The sequence below is a fragment of the Calidris pugnax genome, unplaced genomic scaffold, assembly GCF_001431845.1.
Source record: "Calidris pugnax isolate Ruff unplaced genomic scaffold, ASM143184v1 scaffold8, whole genome shotgun sequence".
Taxonomy (NCBI): Eukaryota; Metazoa; Chordata; class Aves; order Charadriiformes; family Scolopacidae; genus Calidris; species Calidris pugnax.
The window spans coordinates 15877549-15901880 of record NW_015090830.1 but is presented as its reverse complement, the minus strand read 5'-3'; the positions used below and the strand labels follow the sequence as shown (position 1 = coordinate 15901880).

The window sequence follows — 24332 nt, the reverse complement described above, 5'->3', positions numbered from 1 at the left end:
TGTAACAAAATTGACTAAGAGTAGAATAAGTTCCTATATGTCTTCTTTCTCTAACCACCACCACAAGAAAACTACTACGTAGTTTACAACAATAAATTCATTTTCAACTTTTCCTTTGAAGGAAATTATTAAACTTATGTAAGCTCTTAACAATATAAAACATCAATATTGAAGTCTTTAATTCGCAAGATTTAAGCAACTCTTACTTTAAAATCAGAACTGAAATGTCTTTGAAAAAGACAACTCTATGAGAGAACCACGTTTAAAATGTGTTAAGAAATATTAGTTTTATTTAACCAGTTTTCACAGCTGAATATTTATTCTATAAAAACTTTACAGATTGTACAGTTTATATATAGTTCAAACTACTAGAACAAAAAAGTAGGTCCCACAGATGCAAAAATACTGTACCAATCCAAGGTAAAGGCAGATTTACACACTGTACAGCTCTCCACTGGGAAGGGGAGGTGGGTCAGTTCCAAGTAAAAACTTTAAAACTGTACAAAAATAAGGTTTGATTTCTTTTTCATTCTTCATAATACATTCAATAAGATTGCAAGCACAGATACCCAAGTAATAATAGATATCTGCAGTCAGGAATCAATAACCACTCCTGAAAGGAATGCAAAATAGGTCTATTTACACAGGGCACTCTTTTACACCATACTGTATATAGTGTATATTTAAAATAATAAAAAAGCATAGACAAAGAACATTAAACATCTAATTAAGGTAGTTGTTTTTTTTAAAGGAGTTTTTTTTTTTTTGCTTAATAGTGTGCCAAAAGAATTTTAACTTATTAAATAATATATTCTAAGTGAACCTAAAATTTATGAACATAAAATGCATTTTTGGTGTAATACATCAATTAAACCAGCAACTAGGAAAAAAAGAACCGAAACCAAAACCCAAACTGTATATAAAGTAGTATTCTCACCCAGCAACAGAAGCACTTATGTAGTTTGTTTAAAAAAAACAAAACAAAAAACCAAAAACAAAACAAACCCAAAAATAACAAAAAAAAAACAACCCAGAGAGAGTATTTAAAAACCCACTAAAACTAACTTATAACTTAGGATATTCATACATAAGATATTCAGTGATTCACTAATACTGCAAAACAAGCTTTTTATGTTTGTTGGTTGTTTTTTTTTCTTCTTTCCTTTCTTTCCCCTTCCATTTCCCTCCCACTTCCCCTTGTTCCCCTTCCCTAAGAGACAGTGGTTTCTTCATGCTATCTGGGTAAGAATTCAATGTATTCCTGCCCCCTTCCTCCCACCCCGCTATACCTCCCCCCAAAAAAGGACAGAGTGTTTTCTTAGCATTAATCCTGAGCACACTCTCTTTTGGGGGATGTGTGATTTAATCATAATAGGGTTTAATTCCCCAAAATTTTAGAATGTTCCATTACTTGAGGTATTTCAACCTTCTTCTGCGACAACGCCTTGTATCTTAGCTGACTCCTTGGGCAGTGAAAGTAAGGGCTGGCTAATACCCGTTTCAATTCTGTATTCTAATGAAAAAGAAAAGCATTATTCCAGACTTCCCTGCCACACAGAAAATAATGCAACACCATTCACTTTTTAATCCATTCTCTATTTGATACAGTACTAGCCAAAGATAACAAAAACTAGAGCCTTTAAAGAGATGTTTGGTAGTGCACTCTATCATTTTTTTAGCTTGTGTGCGTGTGTCTACATACACACTCTCACACACATATTACATTATATATATATAAAAAGACATATATATGCACACACATACACTTGTGTGCGTGTATATATATCTATATGTAACAATCAGGGAGAAAGGAGTTTTGTTCAAATTTAAGTGATACAGTACTTTTAAACCCCTTGACAATAAAAGGGGAGGGGGGGTCCACTCCTGTTCCCAAGCTGAGCAAGGAGTGAGTTTATATAGGATTTTTAAATGGGCATATTTTGTTTGCCCAGATGTCCAAGAAATACAATTCCAGTGTCAACGGGCATCTCATCAGAATTCATCAATTTTCTTCTGCAGATACTTTAACATTGAGTCCATCCCTTGTGCTGAGCCCCAGATTTTCTTCAAAACTTCACACTCCTTTTCATTTGCTTGCTCCAAGTCCACCTTCATGATATTACGTACTAAAGCTTTGGATTCTTCAAGTACCTAGGCAAAAAAAAAAAGGGGAGTTGGGTTAGTACTACATGAGAACTGAGTGACACATGCCCTTACAGGTTTATATGGATGAATCCTGAAGTTGATTATGAACTTAAGCTTATCAATTCATGGAGATACTATGACCTAAGAAACATTTCTGTCAACAGTTCCTCATAGAGTCTTTCTTGTAGCATCACATAGCATTTTCTTTGCCCTGCACACAAGAATGTGGAAATAACAAAAATAATAAAGTCATAACTATGAAAAAAAAAATATATATATGTTTTATACTGGTAACTAGAGAAAACTCCAACTCTTTTGGTGAGGATTAATCTTAACACTATTGCCCAGAACTGCTCTAATAACCAGGCAGACCTTGAATCTCTTGATTCAGTTTAAAATAGACTGAAAAAACGTGTTTGCTTTTCCATTTAGAAATCTATTAATCTGTTTCAAAATCCAAAATTTCTAAATGGACAGAACAATTAGAAAACCAACATTTCTGATGCACAGAACAGTTAATTCGTAGTTCATCTCTTCTCATAAGAAAGCATCAGATATTGATAATTTTAGCTGTCTTGTGCAACTGCCAGTAATGCACACAACCACGAATGCACTAGGCATTACTCATAAAATCCTAAGTTCAACATAATGTCAAATACCGTGTTTATTTCCTTGGAAATTTAAAATACAACTCAAGATAACTCAAGATTTCTGTGTTTCTGTGCAGTTCTTGGGGCAACTGTTCACACTGTTAATTAAAATAAGTTGGACTTACATTACTATGTTAAAACCAAAATATATTGTAGAGAGTCCAGTACTGTTCCAATATTCTTAAGTCAGATAAAAACTTAAAAAACAATCCTCAAAAACCCAGAAACAAAAAGATACATAAGAATGGGTTAAAAGATGTTGCTATGCTAAAATGCAGTCCTTTTTCATTATAATTGTCTCTTTCAGAAGGACATGATGTAGTCTAATAATACTTAGATTAAAAAGAATTAATCTAATTATAAAAACGTATGGCAAGAAAATAAAGGAAACTTACAACTGAATTACACGTGACAAGTTCCTTAATTCGAACCATTACTTCTTGTGTGAACGTTCCTGGCCAAAACACTTGAGAGACGAGTCCTTTGGCACAAGCTTCCTGCGCAGTCAACTTCCTTCCACTGAACAACATTTCATTGGCCTGAAGGGATAAAAAGTTACTTCTGGTATGAAATGTAATGAGACAAAACTCATTAAAGGAAAAATGTTCAAAACAAATAAGGAAAATGCCTGCGCTATTTGAAGTAGTTTTATTATAGCTCTTCCAACATTTAAATAATAAAGAAAAAGACTTGCCTGCCTATAGATAGCTGGTTGGTGGCGTTGACTACTATGTCAGTAGTTATAAAAATATGGAGGCCTATGAAAATGTCTTTTGTCATTTCCCATTCATGAGTGTTCATTAGCTCTAGCTTTCTTGCAGTATTACTGACTTGATTAACTGTACATGTGGTAATAGGTTATAATGCCTGGCAGATCTGTAAAACAGCAATTAATACATCCGTTTGCCCTTTATAATAACGTTAGTTGCAGCAATGAAATCTTTGCTAAAGATCTACATTATCTGTAAATTATAAACATAACCCAGTTTTGGTAGTAAACCTCCTGGGAACTGCCAGTCTTGGTAGAAAAGAATAGTTAAATATTTAGCAACTAAAATGTATGTTAGTACTGAAAATATTTGAAACCTAAATATATGGTTTATTTTCAGTACTTCTCAAAACTCTTCAGCAGTATTTAGTTTATGATGCAACACTTAAAATAGCTTGATCATCTTAGAATTTGACCTCCAAAACCCACTGAATTGAGCAGGATATATTTCAATTTCTGATCAAATTCATACAAAATAAATATTCCCATTTTATTCAGGAGTTCAATACGGAGGTGATAAATCCTTTCAAAAGCTGATTTAGCAGTCTTATTAAAAAAAAACAAACCAAAACCAAACACCACCTAGTATTTAAAAGATCTTGTCCATAGTTTGAAAGTACAGAACAGAGTACGCTATTCTATGCAATAAGGGGATCTCTAGTTCTGCAAATACTTTTGATTTATAACTATCATACATTTCACTATTTATCAGCTTCCCCATTCAAACTTCATCCTACAACTATTTCCGTTTAAGCTTTAATTCTACCTTTAATTAAGTTTCTTAAACAGTTACATTTTTTGTTTGCAGTGACATCTGCGTGGAAACAGCCAGTGAGGATTAAAAAGTCAGAGTAACTGTCAACCTCAAAAAAAAAAAAATATTTCTTTATGACTAATTTCCATTGAAAATGTGACAAATCCATTACTGGAATATGGGAAGTAAAGCTCTTTAATTAAACACCCAAACATGACGGGCGTAGCATTTCTGAAGAAAAAATTCTGGGTTTTTCTATGTTTTCTAATACCGGAAATTTTGGTAATTACTACTGCAACCTTCAGTTAAGCATCTCAAATTATCTAATTACTGTAGGTAATGTTCCTAGTATTGCCATTTTACACATGAAGAAATCCAAAAACTCAGAGGTCTATTACTTGCCCCTTTGTAAAGAAATTTACATCCATTAGGCATGTCAAAAAAGAGATGTTTCTTAGGATCTTTTATATAAAATTTTTCATCAGCACATCTCTCGGAAATTAAGATGGAAAGATGTGCTTCATATATATTAATATAAAAAACAAGTCTCAAGCTAAAGGTACAAATTATATACCCCTATAGTCCTCCCTTCTGTGAAAGCAAAATCAAATATATAAAGGTCATTATCACAACTATACCTTCTCATTTTCCAGATTATATGTGACTGATACTAACCTGAAACACTAGCCAAAAAATCAGTGATATACACAAGTCTGTCTAAACACAGGAATCATTTTCCTAAGGAGAGATGGAAAAAAAAAAATTCTTCCAAAGTAATTTTAAAAGATACTTAGCATTTATATCAAAGATCAAAATGTGAAGTCACCCCAACTGGGAGTTTGGAAAGTCAGAAATTTAAGTCAATGGGGAAGGTCTACATAGTCTTCACGTGTCTCTTTGGCAGCAAAGATAAAAATGAATGCTACACAACCTTAACTTTTTTTTTTTCCTAAAATTCAATAGCAACTGCTGAGTTCTCCCAAATGTGAAAACCCACAAATGATACTAGTGCCCTTATCTTATTTCTGCCAACTGTAACACAGCATTAGCAGTAAATCTTACAGGAAATGAGCACTCCAATTAGTGTTCTTGGTTGACAGGTTTTGAAGGGGAATGGTTTACTCTTGCATCTTCATTTTTGATCTATACACAATGTATGCCAGAGACCCACTAATGAACAAGTTTTAATCTATAAACATGCCTTGTATCTGCTGTGAAAATTAACACGGTTACTTTCCAAGAAATATAATCATAGAATAGTTTGGGTTGGAAGGGACCTTTAAGGGTCATCTAGTCCACCCCACCCTGCAATGAGCAGGGACATCTTTCATAGAATGGTTGGCGAGGCACCTGTAAAGATCATTATGTTCCAACCCCCCTGCCATGGGCAGGGACACCTCCCACCAGACCAGGTTGCTCAAAGCCCCATCCAGCCTGGTCTTGAACGCTTCCAGGGATGGGGCATCCACAAATTCTCTGGGCAACCTGTTCCAGTGTCTCACCACCTTCAGAGTAGAGAATTTCTTCCTAATATCTAATTAAATCTACCCTCTTTCAATTTAAAATTATTGCTCCACTCCCTGACAAAGAGTCCATCACAATCTTTCCTGTAGGCCCCTTTAACTACTGGAAAGCTGCTCCAAGGTCTCCCTGAAGCCATCTCTTCTCCAGGGTGAACAACCGCAACTCTCTCAGCTTGTCATAAGAGGAGAGGTGCTCCTGTTCTCTGATCTCTCCACTGGACTTGCTCCAACAGGTCCATATCCTTCTGATGTGGAGGGCTCCAGAGCTAGACACAGTACTTCGGGTTGAGGTTTCATCTAAGCAGAGTAGAGGGGCAGAATCACCTCCCTCGACCTTCTGGCCACACTTCTTTTGATGCAGCCCAGGATACAGCATAATCAGATTAATATTATGGCATATGGATAATACAGCAACAGAAATGAAGCTGATAAAATACTTCATTAATATAAGATTCTTATAAATGATCTCTATTTTCTACTCAGTCTTTCTCCCTGCACAGAGGAACATCACCGAGATATCCTCTGGCCTCTCTTTTACAGCAAGTGCTTTGGGGCTCAGGGGACTTTCATGCAAGCCCACAGGCCCATGGAGCACCTCAGCTCTCTGGCACTGCGATCAGGAGGCAGCTGCTCTCTGTAACACCCGAGACCCTGGCTGTGATGTGGACTACAGGCACTGTGGAAACACGTATCCCTCATGACCGACAGAAGAACATAAGAAATGCTGCCAAGTGTGTTAGAGACCAAGAGGGAAACCCTGTGTGTGAAGCTTGATCACACGCCTCCTGTGCTTTATATCCAGGACCAGAAAACCAGACCAAGAACTCCACAGCAGACACACAATAATGTATCATCTCCCCAAACACACACCACCTTAATCTCTATTATAAGTTATTTCCAAAACTGAAAAGCCAAGTTTAAGAATCCTTCTAAAATTCTTGGTATTTCCATACAGTGTCAGTTTTGAATCCTAAGGTCTGGGCTTCAGATTTCCTGAAATAATTAACTCTGTTGCACGTGTTCTGTGGAAAAACCCTCCATGACAGACCTGCTCAGCAGCAAAGACTGACCTAGTAGAGAAGACTTTTCCAACAATCTTGTGATTGAAGATTTTTAAAGAACTGCTGATGATAAAAGCAATGCACTGAATCTGATTTACAAGAGTTAAGGGTGGGACTAATATTCTGAATTAATACATTTATGGCAAATTTTATGATGCGCACAGAAGCCCTGAATTTTTCTTTTGTATGATATTTTAATTCCCCCCGCCGAATGTTTCTCATCACGCTCCTACCATCTCTTCTTTCTGTTGACTCTCTCCCTTTTATAGATAGAAAACATTCTACTTCATCAAAATGCTCAGTATAGATTCTGAATATATTTCATGGACTTAGCTGCTTAAGTCCAACTTTTTCCTGTACAGCAGTGACATTGCTGCATTGCAGAGGGTCAAGGGCAGTCTGCTGAAAACAGCAGACCTTTTTTTTCTCCTTTTGCACTGAATATTATGGAATCGTTATCACTGGAAGCTTTAAATTTAGGTCTTTATATTGAAAAATGAGAGCATTCACAAACACACATGAAAGAGTATACTAGGGAAGAGCTTCTTGTGTTTTTGTACAACTTCTAAAGAAATGAGAAGTAACATCCACAAGTCTCTAAAGGACGGGGATGGATGGAATGGATGGATGAATGGATGGATGGATGGCCAAATAAAAAGGGAAAGGAACAATCAGTAGTTTGAAATATGCTAAGATATTAAAGATACTCTTGTAACTGCTAATCTATTTCAGTTACCTTTTCTGTTCTCTTCTAATAACTAAATCCAGACATCACACAGTAAGTCACTAGATCTGTTCAAACTGATGCTTCTAATGGATTGAAATCTGCATTTTTAAATCAATAAATACCTACAGGGAAAAATTGGCTCTTATAATAAACAGTAATTTAGGAAAAGCAGGTGTAGCTATAAGCATACACTGTCACTATTCACCTTCAAATTGGAATGCGACGTAGGTCTAACAGTTTTCAAGGAACACAGCATAAAAATAGTAAGCAACATGAAAATAACATAGGTAAGAGATTTTTAAATAGCTTTTTGTTACACTTGATTCTTCCATCTAATTGGGAAGCAAGAAAAGGGATATTCAGTAACACACAGCTTATGTTTTCAGCAACAATGCAAAGTGTTAACTTTTTCTTTTTTTCACTCCAGCGACACCGTAAATCGAGTGCAAGACTGAAAAAAACCCATCCTTCACAGAGGTGATTTGGACTGAGTGAGTATTTCTTGCCTAACGCACTAGTGTTAAACATCAGCAGAGATCTACGAAGCGAGGAAGTTTGACGTGACTTCTTAAGAACGACAAGTGCACGAAAGCTGAATTACTTATTTTACATATGAGCAATTAGCGCGAGACCGCTAATAGCTGGTGACACAGGGCTCTGCTGAGCAGTGACACCGAGCGCAGATTCTTCTCTGCTACACTCCAGTGCTGTGCCGAATGCAAGGGACCGGTGGCTGGTCCTCATGTGGCATCAGCAGGGAAGGTGTGTCCTGGTGTGCAGGACATAACCCTTCTGCCACCGTCACAGGGAAGGGTGCCCATGACATGGGATTAGGTCCCGTGCCAGCTTTCTGCTCTGTGCACGTGGGTGAGTACTAGGTTGTAACGTCATGGAGCAGAGAAGCTATAAATGCTGGCTTCTCGTGAAAGGTTTTCATGAGAGAAAATAAATAATAAAAAAAAAAAAGAAAAGAAAAGACAACACAGCAAAGGTAAAAAGTCTTGAAATCACTCTGGATATATCACAACTGCATGGTGAAACTGTCAGCCCCTACCCTGCAAGCTACTTACAGAAGCCAGGCCCATTATCCGGGGGAATGTAAGGGATGAACATCCATCTGGACTTTGTCCAAAAGTAGTGTATGGTGTCTGAAACCATGCCTTCTCGTTAGCCCAAACCACATCACACAGAGGCAATATAGATGCTCCAAGTCCAATGGCTGGGCCATTTACTGCTACAATGATAGGCTTCTTAAACTGAATAAAAGTATTCACAAAATTCCTGAAGAGAAACAGAAACATGCATTCACTACATGTATAGAAAGGGTGAAATATCCCAGCCCCTGAAAACTCAGTAATAGTTCATCTCCATGATAATATCACTTTCAAAACCAACCCGATAACCTTCCACGATGAGGTGGTTAACTTGGGGGATGAGGGGAGAGCAGTGGATACTGTCTACCAAGACTCAGCACTGTCTCCCACAAGACTTTTATAGACAAGCTGTTGATGCATGAGCTGGATGAGCAAACAGTGAGGTGGACTGAAAAATGGCTGGCCCAGAGGGTGGTGATCAGTGGCACGAAGTCTAGTTGGAGGCCAGTAATTAGTGCTGCACCCCAGGAAGCCAGTGCTGGGTCCAGTACTGTTCAACAGCTTCATTCATGATTTGGACGATGGGTCAGAGTGTACCCTCAACAAGCTTGGCAATGATACAAAACCAGCATGATACACTAGAGAGTCATGCTCCCATCCAGAGGGACCTTGACAGGCTGGAGAAACGGGTTGACAGGAACCTCACAAAGTTCAACAAGGGGAACTGCAAAGTTCTTCACCTGGGGAAGAACAACCCCACGCACCAATCTATGCTGGAAGCCCAACAGCTGGAAAGCAGCTTGGCAGAAATGTACCTAGGGGTCCTGGTGGACACCAAGTTGAACTCAAGCCAGCAGTGTGCCTTCGTGGCAAAGAAGGCTAATGGTATCCTGGGCTGCACTAAGAGGAGTGTTGCCAGCAGGTTTTGGGAGGTGATCCTTCCCCTCTGCTCAGTGCTGGTGTCCAGTTATGGGATCCCCAGTGAAAGAAAGATGTAGAGCTACTGAAGATGGTCTAGCAATGGGCCACCAAGATGACTAAGGGAGTGGAGCATCTCTCACGAGCAAAGGAGAGCTGGGACTGGTCAGCCTGGAAAGCCTAGGGGAATCTCATCAATATAAATACCTGAAGGGAGGACACAAAGAGGGCACAGGCAGGCTCTTGTCAGTGATGCCCAGTGACAGGATCAGAAGCAATGGGCACAAACTGAAACATATGAAGTGGTCCCAGACTACCTGCTCTAGGTGACCCTGCTTGAGCAGGGGCAGGTTGAACAAGAGGACTTCCAAAAGGTCCTTCCCAACATCAACCATTCTTTGATTCTGTGAAAGCCTAGCATTTCTCCCAGCCCAAAGCAGCACAGTAATTGGGCAGGGGCAGATCTAATACCCCTCCTACAAGCACCGGCTGATACGGTGCTCCTGGTACACTCACATGCCTCACAGCCCTCTCTTGGATGAGGCTGTTGTCACACCTCACCTCTGGGCACCAAAGCCATGGCTACAGCTCTGCTTGGTCTCACTGTGTTTCTGTATGACATTGCTATAAGGGATCTATCTATCTACCTGTATTGTTAAGTGAAGATATAAGGTATATAGGTATAAATGAAGATAGGCAAAGCATTAATGAGTTTCCTTAATGACTGTTTCTGGACTTCTGGGAGACAGCTTTTCTTAATAAATAAATCTGCCTTTTAGAATTATGAGCAAGCCGTAAATAGTAGAGCTCCGTTATCACATACCACACACCTTTAAACTTCCCCTCCTCATCTCCCTCTCTTGATTGGTCATAGGCTATGGGTGCTATGCTATTAAGTTACAAATGCATATTCTCATCCTCATTATCAACACAAAATGACAATTCATTCTAGTACCCACAAAGCAGGGATGCTTATGTGCCTCTCTGGTCTCAAACACTAAATGCCTTCAAGAGCCTCTTAGGGAAAAGCAAGTTTGTGTGCACGTGCGTACACACGTGTGTGCACATGCATTAGACCAAGTAGAGACTTCTAAAACCTCCAAGCTGAGGTGCAGGTATTTCTTGGTTAGTAGCTACCACATATAATGAAGAATTTACCTCAAGTAAATTGAAGTATTTACTTCAAGTACATGACAAATTCTGATTAGAATACAATGTACGACACACAGTTGTCAGCACCTGCAAAGCATTCCTTTGCTCTGCATGACAGATGATTTCTCATTTTTGTAGTTGATGCTGAACTAGGGGATTTTAATCAAAATTTTAGAAAAGTGGGATTTAGTGGTAAGTTTAAAGTTTGCTCTTTATCTGTGTTACTTGTTTGGTATTTCTGCAAAATAGGATATTTTTACTATATTGCATCCATCCCCAAAGGTTATCATGTTTCTTAACTCATTCTAGTGAGCTGTAATAGATGAATGCCAAAAAAATTTCTGGAACCATTTTATGCAAGTCGTCATACAAACAACTCATCCAGAGATTTAATGATCATTTTAATCACGTCTGAATATTCCAGAGAGGACCATGTCTAGCATATATATGAAAAATACTATTATTATATTAGAAGCGGGGTTCATAGGTATATTGTTACCTTTATCCATTTAATTAAGAATAAATAATAAGTGGCAAATCAGGCTTCTGCAAGAGCCTGAATTAAAGTACTGACAGAAACTCACTTTTAAGAGCCTCTGTTCCTTGGCCACATGTGAAGTCACTGCATGAGCAACTTCTACATAGAATGATTGAAAAGTTCCTTGGAAAAAAAATAACTTTTATCATCTCTCTGAGCCAACTGTGCCTCCAGTGAAACAGGCTTTATATCCCCTTTTTCAGGGAATTGCATATTGATAACAACAACAGAACATAGGTCTCTGAAGGAATATAGGTACTCTGGGATTATCTCTTGTATGCTTCAAGAGCCCAGGCACTCAAAACCAGTATTCAAATGATAAGATACTTGTTTGTACGGTTAAAACATGTCTCTAAGATCTATACTTTTGTCCATGTATATTCCTCTAGTTTGTAGTGGTTCGGCTGATTTTGTTTAAACGTTAGGTTTGGTACCTAGTGCTGGGATTATGTTCAATAGTATTAACCTACTCTTCCAAAATATCCATCATTCCACTGCTCTGAATGTACTATATTAAGTTACTCATTCAATGCACATCTTGTATTTATGTGTGTTTAATTTGTTTTCCTGAAACTCAATGGTTGTTTAAGACTTTTAAAATTGGTTTCAACTGGAAGGGTATTACCATGCTACCAGTTTTCACAGTTAAATTTTAGTAGTAAAAAGTGTTGCATGAATTCACAACCCAAATAGAAAAGGGACAAGGAGTATAAAGAAGTGCTGCACGCTGTATCACATAACAGGTGAATGTCTGAGATCTTGTGGAACTAGAGGCTTTTGAAATAAAAAAGATAAACCAAGCCAGACTACATGATGAAGAATACCCACTCAGATGCTGAAGATAATCTTACGTACCTAATAGCTTCTGCCATCTTAGTGCTTTCCTTTTTTCTATCATCTGTTAAACGTCGTATAAAATAAATAAAATCAAGACCACAGCAGAAAGTGCTACCAACTGCACTGAACAGCACGAGTTTACTGTCATCTGCAGCTGCTGTGTTCAGTGCACTTTGGACTTCCTTCATTACCTGAAAAAAAAAAAAAAAAAAAAATATCAAAAATTCACCAGATGAATTTTTTTTCATCATTAAATACCATTTCTCTTCTCCTCTTGCCCTCACGAGATCTTAATCTTTGACATCTTTAATTTTTCCTTAGGATCCACTCAACCAATCATATTAGAAAAGTTAACTTTTTTTCATTATCCCAAAATAAGAAAGTTAAGAAAAAGGTATTGGAAGCTTTGCATTTCATAAAAGTAATTAAACTATGATAATGAAATCATTAGGAAAAAGATCTATTAGATGTTATCTGTAACTAAAGGACTCATTCAGCATTTCTGTAATTTGGACAGCAGATGGCACATGCAACCAGTTCAGAAAAAAAGAACCTTAATTCAGGCTAAAGCTTATTTCAAGTTGCACTTCATAAATCACCGCGTCTTATAAGAGAGTACATCTAAGTTCAGATACTGTAGTTAAAGCTCAACTGAATGATACTTAAAGTCCCTTGTACGTGTAACGTCTTGCAAGCAACAGCCTGAATCTTGCTTCGTGTATGTTTGTGGCTCCGTAAGGGCCATAAGTGAGGCAGAGACTTAGAATTCCCCCAGCGCCCTTCCCCCCCTCAAAATCAGAATTGTTCTGACCTCTGGATTTAGCGAATTATTTTCAGATGATTTTGTTGACAGCAAAATGTGTGTGAATCCATCTTGTTTCCTGACAACGATGTCTCTGTACCGGTACGCGCTCTCCGTCTGTCTCACACTGAAACGTAGCCTTTTGTCGAAAGGTTGATCTCTTCTGTCATCGATAAACCTTCGTTTGCTGGCTGTCACTCCTGTTACAGATGTCTGGATGTTGGTTGTACCATTGGCTGCTAATGCTTCCATAAAGGTGGATGTACCTGTAAATAGTTTAAATAACATTCTAGTAATTACACTTCATTAGCTCAGCAGTTTCAAAATCCCTATTAGCATGAAAACATGCAAGTCATATTAAGAACACACAGTAAATATGAAACTCAGTCCCCTGGAAGTTACTGAAATGTTACACTGTGCACGGACCAAAACTGAAGCGACAAAGGGATCCAACAAATTAATTTTAAAGTTGTGAGAAAATGCATGTGAAACAAGCCAAACAGACCGATCACCATATACTTATTTTTAGAAGGAAGGGAAATGTTTATTTAACATTCTTTATACCAATTCACTTCAGTAGGTTAAATGCTCTCCTTTCCCCCTTTCCAACACCTTTAAGTTTGTCAAGATTGCAAAGAGAAAGCAGAAGCCTTTTGTTTCAAATGCCATGAGAAGTTAATATATGGAACAAAATGACACCTACAATAAGCCAAATAAAGAACTTGATTGACAAGATCATATAAAGCTTAATAGTCTTTAAAGGAAAATGCAAATGAAGAAATACAGACTATAATTCTGTGAGAGGGAAACAAGACCCATGCAGTGATGATGTTTTAATGGATTCATAGACAATGAGGTATTTCTTAAGTCTAAACAATTTTTGCTAGTAGAATTGGCAAATAGAGCATTGTGTCTTTCTGGTCTTGTTCCTAGTCACTTAAATAGACAAATTTTGAGGGCACATAAATAAACAGGTCATTCCTTTTGACACAAAAGGGACAGGTTTTTCTTTACTCCACATTAGAAAGATAATGCCAAATAATTAGCATTTATAAGATAAAATAAGAGAACATCTTGGATCTATAATCCTTCTGTATGTTAAAGTCTCCATGTAAAATCTCCATAAAATCTGGCAGATTAAAGCAATGGAGTATGCGTGGGAGGAGGGGAGAGTAGGGTTAAATGTTGGGAAAATGTATTACAGGCCAAGGTAGGAAAGTTCCAAAAGCCTTTTCCTGAAAACTGAGATCTGAGACTTTGTTAAAATCTGCTGGAAACCCACAGCCCTTATCTCACAAACAGGTACTTCAGAACATCACCCATATGATGTCTTAAAAAGTACAGTTAAACCACATATAAGTTGCTAATTAAATGCCATTGATGGATCTTTCTTAATTTGTTATCTTTCTGAAGAAGCTATATTTTAAAAGTTCTAATAATATGCAGACATGAAGTGCTGTGATACCTTTTTTTTTAACCACAATATAGTTCAAACACTTGTGAGTTCAGTGAAGACATTAAACAGGCTCACCCAAATCACTGGAATATCCTATATCTCCACATTTTAATTGTATTCAAATGTTGCTTACTTTGACCCGTATGAAGTATGAGTGACATATTAAGGGAAAGACTAATGAAATTACAGTTTAGAACATTACACATTTTTCTGTTTCAGACTGCCTTCAGATATAAATGAAATCTTTTTATCAAATACTTTAAAATAAATAAATCTTGGATTATAAATCTGTTGTGATTAATTAGGCAAGCTGTCTGTCAAAGGCGCTATATAATAATAAGGTTTCATTTTGCTTTCTAAAGTCTTTCTTATTGTATTAGTGATTTAATCCTCTTAATGTATCATTTTTTGTGAAGTTAAAAACTCTGTATCTTTTAATTGTTTAAAGTGAAGAGTAAGAAACTGAATGCAGTTTCTGGTAACTCAGAGACAGAGGTGAACAAAATGAAATGGGAAATTAATATTTTGTATTGTCACATTTATTCCTAAATTTATCTCAGCTTATCAAATTCCTTTTTTCATTTCAGCAGAATAAATAAAAACTTGATTCATACCAAAAAATGAAATTGTTGAGGGATGCTTTCGAAATTTTTCCCTTTTAAACCACACGATGTTGATTACATTCCTTTACAAGAATTCCCTCTAAAGGGGATTTGCAGGGGCACCACTGTTGCCCATAATTCATTAGGGACACAAGATGAAATGGTAACACTGGCCACAACAGTTTGCTTTTCGATAGGAATTATAAATTAAAACAACTGTAATCACCTCTGATTTCTAAGCCCTGATAAAAGATTTTATGGCTTCTGTCCTAGTCATAATGAAAAAAAGTGGAGAACAAGGAGAGCACAATAGACTAGACTAAACCAAAAAAAAGTGTCAGAAAGCTTGTTAGAGCTTTGAGTACATCTTTTCCCACGACTCATACTTCCAAAGATGTACTCAAACATCAGAAAATTACTTTTGAGATGTAAGAGCAAATGATTATACACTTCGAGAGACAAAACTTTTGGCAAGAGAGACCAAGATGTAAACACCACACACCACTCTTTTCATGCTTATTGAATTGGCAAGAAACCTTTGGAGTTTTTATATAAACTCTGTCTGCACTTGTCAATAGTTGCAGTTTCAAACCACAAACAAGGGACAGCTGCAGCTCAGTGGAAGAAGTCTCCTACATCCAATCTTGTAAACACACTTTTAGGATACTTGGACTGGAATCAAGAACCTGTCTGCTTTAGAGACTGTACCTCTGCGCAGGGAGACTCGGCCACTCCGCACGGATTAGAAAACGGCACCAACAGAGTTAAAACATGTTCATTAGTGTTTGTTGTTATCGCTGTTTGTGACCTTCTACACCTTAAATCTTAGGGGGGCTCTTTCTTTTGACATTCAGTCCTCAAAAGTGACGATACAGCTCAGAGATATGAAGCAGTCCTTCATGCTATGTATATATAAATAGTCAAAGGTTGCACCACCAGACAGCCTTGGACATGTGTGGCAGCAAACGAGGATGAAAGTAGGTTGCACCACCAGACAGCCTTGGACATGTGCGGCAGCAAACGAGGATGAAAGAAAAAATGCCATAGAGAGTTAACTGTATTGCCATAGATTTCCTCACATGAAAATTTTTCATTGAGGTTACTTATCTTCAGGTCAATTACAACTTTATTTTACAATTTTAAAATACAGATTTCATAACAAACCAAAAGCAGTTCTGCATTTTAATACGTTAATGGTGATAGCATATCAAAGACAAAACACCACAGCCCTCTCATTTCAAACTGAGCCTTACCAAAAAAATAAGGGCTTGGAAAAACACAATTTACCCTGGATATTGTCAACTAATGCAGAACTGTGTTTATGATGTAAACAAACAGCGCTCTTATTTACAAAAAAACCCTTCCAACTGCAAACTGTTAATTAATGTGACCTTCTCAAACATGAAGACATACTTCTACTGTGCAAAGCTTCACCATACAGACACAAAATGAAATTAAGAGGACTACTTGGTTTTGTAGCTGCTGATCAAAACCTGATAACAGTCACCATTTTCATGCAGCTGCTCTTAGAGGAGAAGAAAAGAAAAAACTACGGGCAACAGATAAGAAAGGGACTGGTCTTATTCAAAAGGAAGAACACCACAAAATAGGGAAGTTGGAAGAGGGGCAGAATAGCAAAGGTATCATCATCCCCATTCCACTGGCAGAGAAGACAGGGAAAAAGCCACCTGTCCAAAATATGAGGGGGATAACAATTAAAACGTGTGGTGCCAGACATCTAAATTAAGAGTTTAAAAAAAAACCAAACAGGTAACACAAAACTTCACAACAATCCAAAAGTTACAATCCCAAGCTCTTGCGCCTCACTGGTACTGTCTCCCAAATTCTGGAGAAGTTCAGTTTGGTTTATGTAGCAAGCTGGAGTACACAGACTCCCCTCCCTGCAACAATACTGGGGATACATCCAAACAGGTGGTCTAACCACAGCCCAACCTCTTGTATGCTCTTCTTCAGCACGCATGTACTAGTCACGGTACTCTTAATTCAAAGGCTTGTCTGACAGAGTGTGCTGTTTCTGAAAGGTTTAGCACAGATGTCCAAGGATTGAACATAAGAAGATGGGAGGTATCTTCCCCAACTCCAGCCACCAGAAATTTTGTGATTTATAAAATTTACATGCCCAGAATCATAGTGTGAAACCAAATTGTGCAATTAAATCCTTATCCCCCATGGGATTGTCCAATTTACTTTTGAAACCACTATGGTTTTGTCTTCCAAAGTATCTTTTTGCAGTAAGCTGCAGAACTTGCATCTTTACTTTCTTTGTCACTTTTATCACACCCCTTCTCCAGATTGAGTACTAACTGAGTCATCTTAACCTTATTCATCCTTTCTTCTTCCAGAAGCCAGCCCAAGCCCATCATTCATTCTTCTCCATGCCTCCTCCTCTTCTACTGAACCTTGGAACAGGTTCCAAAACAGCACACAATATTCAAGATGGGGGTTTATAACATGGCATATTCAAGCCTTCTCTTGCATCTACTCCATTTCCATAATGACGTCTAAATTTTTATTTTTTAATTTAAAAAAAAAGCTAGCACTAAGCAGGTGTTTTCAGAAAACTACCCAAACCAAACCCAATGCCCTTTTCCTGAGCAGTAACAGGTAGTCAGGAACCAGTCATTGTCAGGCACAGTTTTATGTTTTGCTATAGTCATATTTTTGCATCAAAGTCTGTTTTGTCCCCTCCTCCTTACTCAGCATTCATCTGCACTGAAAGGAATCTCTCATTTTAATCAGGAAATCACTTGGTATTTTCAGACACATCTGCAGTGCTCACAAGGAGCTTCAGGGACCCTTCCTCGCACCTCTCCTGTACCCTCACACACCAACCATGTCCTCTCCTGCACTTAGTGATGAAACAGTTAATAAGAACCATCCCACTTGAATAAGCAAATGAACAGACACCATTGACATCAACTTCTTGAAGTGTTAACTGCAAAAATAACACCAATTGTAATCTGATTACAACTCAAGTGCTGGAGAGGGAAGAATACAATCTGTAAAACTGATTTGGAAAAACAAAAAATATATATATAAAAAAAATAGCAGTGCTAGAAATAAGTGTTTGGGTTTTTTTCCCCAAAGTCCATCCTATACTTTCGCTGCTTTATAGTTCCCTGTATAATCCACAAGACTTCACATCAGTTGTCCAGTGCAGGTTGCCTCCTGTTCCCTTTTTGCCTACAAGCAGTGGTGTTTTGCTACATGTCCGTATGTGCTAGCAAACTCCAACTGTAAACACTGCTAAGCTTCTCCAGTCAACTCTGCACTACATCAAATATTTCACACAATAAGACACCAACCACAGACAGCGATACCACAACGCAAACATGATGTATAACAGCTTCCAGCAATTTTTCCACCTCTGCTTCAGCAATTGCACAGCAAATATTTCTTAGAATTGCAGTGTATTGGCACAGATTATAGAAATTAAAAACGATGGTTCCCAAAAACTATCATGCTCCAAAACCCAACCAATATATGTGCCCATTTTTTGTCTGAGCATATATATTTATGATATATATATACATTTTAGAATCAAAAGCTCCAGCTTCCTTTGAATGTCACTATAAATACTTGTTTATTGTACGTTTCACCTAAAATACTGTTTTATTCTGTGTTTCTGAAACAGTGTTCAGAAGATAGAAGTCATTCATAGAGGAAAGATACACTCTACTCTACATCCTTCCAGAAGGTGGTGGTGCACTGATGCAGCACACAGAACAGCACTAACAATAATAACCATGAGCTGCGTGTACCCCAGCATTAGAGCTGGCATCCCCGGGGAGGAGAAAGGGGTGGGGAAAGGGTGATACCTCTTCAAATAAATTATGGGCTGCTGATCACAGTAATACCCTGCCACTGGTGTTGAAACCTCCTTCACAGCTCTTGCTGCTGGGAGGTGTGTGCACTAACTTTATCTTTATTTGAAAAGTTAACCACTTCTCGATTCTGTTTCCAGGAATTAGTTACGCTGGGAACCAATGAGATGTTCTTCAGCCACCTTCTGGTGTTTTTGCAAATACTCAAAGAGCGTAGGTTTTAAGCACAGACTTAACAGGCAAATTGTTTCGGTAAAACATCAGCGCAACAGTTTCACACCAGTACTTGGTGAAACACCAGCAACAGGCAACTACACTGGGCAGTCAACAGTCCTGCAGTGGCTGGCAGACACCATTGTCAACGTCCATCTTCAGTTCCTAAAAAAAGCCACTTTCTCCTGCCCTTAATTCCTCTTATCCCTTTATTTTGCATAGGTGTTAATTTTAAATGCCACTTTTAAAACACTGCTCCAATAAAATCTAAGGTACCTACAGGACTCTGTTATGGACAAAATTAGCGTGAGGAGGGAAATACACACTAGCACTACTCTTCGTAACATTTCTCTACTTGATTAGTTGTTTTTCCTATTTGCTGCCATGCCACATTTAGAGTAATACATCAGCCATTTTTTCCTTCTGTATATAGTTTTCTCTGTTTCTTTGATTATTTACAGCATCAAATATATTTACATGTTCACAATGATACTGTTAGGAAGATGGCAACATTACTGGACATATGTTATAGGCTATTTAAGTATTTTTGCTTTTGAGTGTCTTTCCTTCTCAGAGCATAAGCAGCCATTTAAAGATAAACTCGTAATGTCAACCAAAAATGCAACTAATCAGAATATAAAATTCTAGTACTGAAAGTAGGCAATCTTTACAAGAGAAAACAGCATCTCTCTACTCTTGAGCTAAATAGGTTTACCTTCGTCTGACTACTTTAAGTCACATAAGTGGAAATAAAAGAAAGTTTACATACTTTAAAAATATGTGAATAACAAGATACTAGACCTAACATTTAAGGCCATGCCCACAAAACCAAAAAGAATAACATTATTAATGTAATTTGGCAACAAAGCTCTTAAAAAGCCTGATTAAGTTTTACTACCTTCAGAAAGGAACTCTGCGTTTTTATGCATACAGTATTAAGTAATCTTACCACATGCTGTCTTACAGTAGAAAAAACGCCCCCTTTCTTAACAACTGCAAAAGGGTTTCCAAATACATCACTATTCTTATTATTTAACTTGAAATATACAAGTAAACATTCCTCAAACGAGCAAATTCTTTTTCTCCTTTATCAGGGCATCAAGATAAATTAGGACTGCTTCTATCCTCTCCTTCCACTTCGGTTTTAGACTCATTTTGTAGTGATTTTCTTTCATTGAATCTATAGTCAGGATACTACTGACAAACAGAAAACACTGCACTTGATCATTCTCACCATTTTACTGTTACTCAAGGTGGCTGTAAGAAAAAAAAAAAAAAATTAAAAAAATCCCAGAACCTTCTGATATTACTCCAAGTAAACCCAGCCATATTTCACAGTAGCATGCACTACAGTATTTAATGGGAAAAGCAAATAGTTGTATTTCTTTTTTTCTCACGAATCAGTGCAAATAAGAAAAAAACATCCACAAGTTACAGACTCCTTTTTGAGATCTTTTAACACTGGAAATGTTTCATAAGAAAGCATTCTCCTATCTTATCCTTTGATACTCTTGGAGCTGCAAGTTATGATATCACAGCATACATTCAAAATGCCCTCAAATTTGAGAGCTAAGTAAGGACATCTCTCGGGGCTCATCTATAGAGGAAAGCTATTGCAGCATAGGCTAAGGTTTAAACTCGAAATATATCCAGTTATTTCACACTAACTCCTAGGGTGAACACATTCTATATTAAGAGCACTTCATTGCAATTTAATCCAATCCCCCAAGCAATCTAAAAAAATGGCTCTCTTGATGGGAAATAAGAAAGCCCTAATGTCAGGCTAGTCTAGAACAGATACTGCCAAAAAGACATCCTAGATAGTTTCCTGTTTAGACATGATCATATACATGCCTTATATACGTGACATAATTCTTGCAAAGACATTGAAACTTTCTAAATCATTTTAGCTAAATTATTAATGAGATTTAGATAGATAGGCATCGCATCACTGTATTGGCAGAATACTGTCATTTACCTTCTTTTTGAAACTAGTATGTCAATAAGTGTTCACATTTAATTCTTATCACACAGATGAGGCTTTAAAAACTGGAGTTTCCAAGAGCTCCATTAACAACTACCCACAGAGACGTTTTGCATTTCAATGCAGAAAAGCAGTAGGCAAAGAGGACTAGAGGGCATTCAGAGGTTCAGGACACTGATGTGTATGCAGTGGAGCTTTACAGGAGATCCCAAGGTCTCCAGTGCTCAAGAGCATCTGGAGTGAGCATCCCTGCTGGGAAGCAGCATCTCTGGTTTTACAGATCTGCCTCAAGGAGGTATGTGTGCCTTCCCAGCCACTCCCTGACATCTGTCATTGGTAAAAGATATCTCAACCTCCTGTGGGACATTCAGCAACAGGTTCATTAAGAGGTGGCCAATGAATGGATTACCTTGCAGCAGAGGCCATCCTCCAGGACACAAGTACACGTAGCTGCACGCCTTAACACGGCCAGCTATACCCTGCTCCTGGGTAGCCTGTGATAACGTAACGTTGCTGGCTGCTACTGACATGGGCAACCTGTTCTGCAGCAGCACCCCTTCATCAGAAATTACTGACCTTGGCAGAAATAACTGGCTGGAGTGGGAAGGGGAAGACTCTCTTGAGTCTTCACTTGAGTCTTTTGGGTACCTTTCCGAGATGAACGACACATTCAGAAATGCATGTGCCAAGCATGTTCTTACTTTTGATTCAGAGGTACTCAGTGGAGTACCTCTCTACCAGAGAGCCAAGAATTTGAGCCAAGATTTCTGAAAGACCTTGCCTTTAGGCAAAGCACACAATTGCCTCTTTAGATGTGGTGTTAATAGCAACCTCCACACCTCTCTCCTCCCCCTGCCCCGTTTTCCCAATATTCTGGGAAAATAAGCCCACATTAAAAGCAGGATGATGCAAGGTATCTTTGGGTATTCCATATAATAGATGCTGGGTAGTCAGATGCTCTGAACTGAGAAAGTGATTCAGAACAGTGTACCACCTTGCCAAGTTTGTCCTTTTATATTGTTGGAGAGGAATAAATCCCAAATACCTACTGGCAACAGCTGAAATGAGGTATTAAGGAAAGGAGAAAGTAAATACAACCTGTGCTCTCAAGCTGAACCTGGTCTCTCCTTGTTTTTGGCAATAGTAGCTAGGATCAGCAGGTATGTGAGGACATGCTTGAACTGGAAGATTAATGGAGAATATCCAGAATTCCTTAGTCTTCCTATACTAGGTAATAATAATAATCATAATAATCAACAAAAATCCCCCCCAAAACCAAAAAAACAGAGAAAGTTCTAAAGTCAACACTAGGAGACTTCTGAGAGTAAAAGACTTGGATCAGATGCTTTCCATGACAAAAATTTATATGATATACCCTCTTTCAATTAGGCTTTGCCCTGTGTCACTGCAGGCAACTACTAGAAAACACAGGAGGTATTTGTCTCAACATCATCCTGCCCTTCGTGTTGCCTTCAGTACAGATGGTATGGTTCTCCATGTTGTGGGACTTGCAGAGATAGCAAAAATCGTGAACATGGCCATGAATCCTGGAAAAACGTCTATCATAAGAAAATGTTTTCATCAAATTTTGAAATTAAGAACATAGTGGTAAACAAGCAAATCAAAAAACCATGCTCAGGGTAAATCACAAGAAAACAACCAGAGCTGAAAGCAGTGAAGAGAGAAGGCAATGCTCAAATCTCAGCCAGCAGCTGGGAGGAACTGAAGGCAGCGAGATGCCCTTACACAGCAGGATGGATCGCACATGCATTGGTAGTGTTTGGGTGCACACTCTTGATACTGCAATCAGCTTCTCTTTGAGACCTTAGGCTTTTATAAATATGACAACAGTCAGTGAAGTAGAACAGTCTATCAAAGCAAAAAATCTCACAGACAAAAAACCTAAACTGATAACTCCATAAAGCACTAATTAAGTAGTTAGCACATGCTGCCATGCATAGAAAATGATGCAGAGCTGCTCAAGTGGCTTCCCTCAGGCTACACAGCAAGTCAATATAAAAGCCAGGATTATTAGTTACAGGTGGTCCCGATGCCCAAAAGCTACTTTCCCCTATAAAAATCTGCTTTTATTAAGTACTGGATTTTATTTCTTTCCAGAAATTGTAGGTATCTAGATTAAAGTAGCAATATTGACACTATTGCTAGTCAGAAGAGACAACTAAGGAGGCAACTGAATAAGCACTATGTGATATTTAAGTGGGACATTGTTTCAGCTACATCAATATATTAATATGAAAAACAGCCTCTATGAAACTACCAAAAAAAAAAAAAAATTAGGAAGACGTGGCAGAGATAAAAAGCCCCAAACCAAATATGATTTAAGGCAAATCTCAGAACAAGTTTAAAAAAGACAAACTATCTCAGAGATCAGGACTTAGCAACTACTACAAACCATGCCAAAAACCAAGGAGAGCTTAGTTAGGTACCATAATGCCTGCTGCTATGCAAAACCAAGAACAAAGTATATCATGTTTGATGCTTTAAATCACAGTGTGCTGTGGCCTCAGAGAGAATTTTATATCTTGTGTAGCTGGTAATAGGAAAGTAAAGTTTATTTGACTAGAGATGGATGCAGGAGCACATCTTTTCACAGGAGTCATACTGTGTGATCACAGTTCAAGAGTCAATTTGTAGATTTTTAAAAAATATTATCACTGCAAGTGCATAGAAGGACTTGGGTCCACAACCTGCTAATTTGAGAAAGCAGAGAGGAAAAAAAAAAATTTAAAAAATCCCCATTTGATTTTTTGGCCTGGGAATTGGTGCAAGTTCAATTGGTGCAATTCCAAGTGCAGCGCTAGAGCCTCAGTTGTTCAGTGGGAAGTTCATAAAGCTCTGGTTGGACTTACATTTACTAAGGGGTTGTTCATGGGTAACGGGCTCTGAACATCTTTAGATACAGACTCCTAAAATACTGAATCTTGCCTAAGGAAACAATCCATTAAGAATGCACAGAGAAGCCAAAAATATCAGAGGAAGTCACTACATAAAAGACAGAAGAATTGCTATTAAGTAAAGAGCGTGTACACACAAATAATGAGACTAGTACATAACTAGTCACAATTGTGAGCTCACTTTTAATTTGGAAACCATTTAAAACACGTCATAGATGAGACAAAATGATAGATGAATTACACGACTAGTTGTTTCCTGAAGCCTGCCAGGGACCCACCTGTTCAAGTCAGATTCCGACCACTAAACAAAGAGAATAAAGAAAATAGAAACAGGACAGTATCAGCAA

General features: G+C 37.9%; 1 protein-coding gene across 1 annotated transcript in view; it reads right to left on the bottom strand.

The window, feature by feature from the left end:
- Positions 1-261: 261 nt before the first annotated feature.
- Positions 262-24332, bottom strand: part of CDYL (chromodomain protein, Y-like) — a 104912-nt gene continuing 80841 nt past the window's right edge. The window contains exons 3-7 of the mRNA XM_014940773.1: positions 12980-13236; positions 12187-12359; positions 8700-8910; positions 3191-3334; positions 262-2151 (exon numbers count right to left, since the gene is read on the bottom strand). Of these exons, the coding sequence (XP_014796259.1) occupies positions 1993-2151; positions 3191-3334; positions 8700-8910; positions 12187-12359; positions 12980-13236 (944 nt within the window). The 3' untranslated portion in view covers positions 262-1992. The remainder of the gene's footprint in view (positions 2152-3190; positions 3335-8699; positions 8911-12186; positions 12360-12979; positions 13237-24332) is intronic.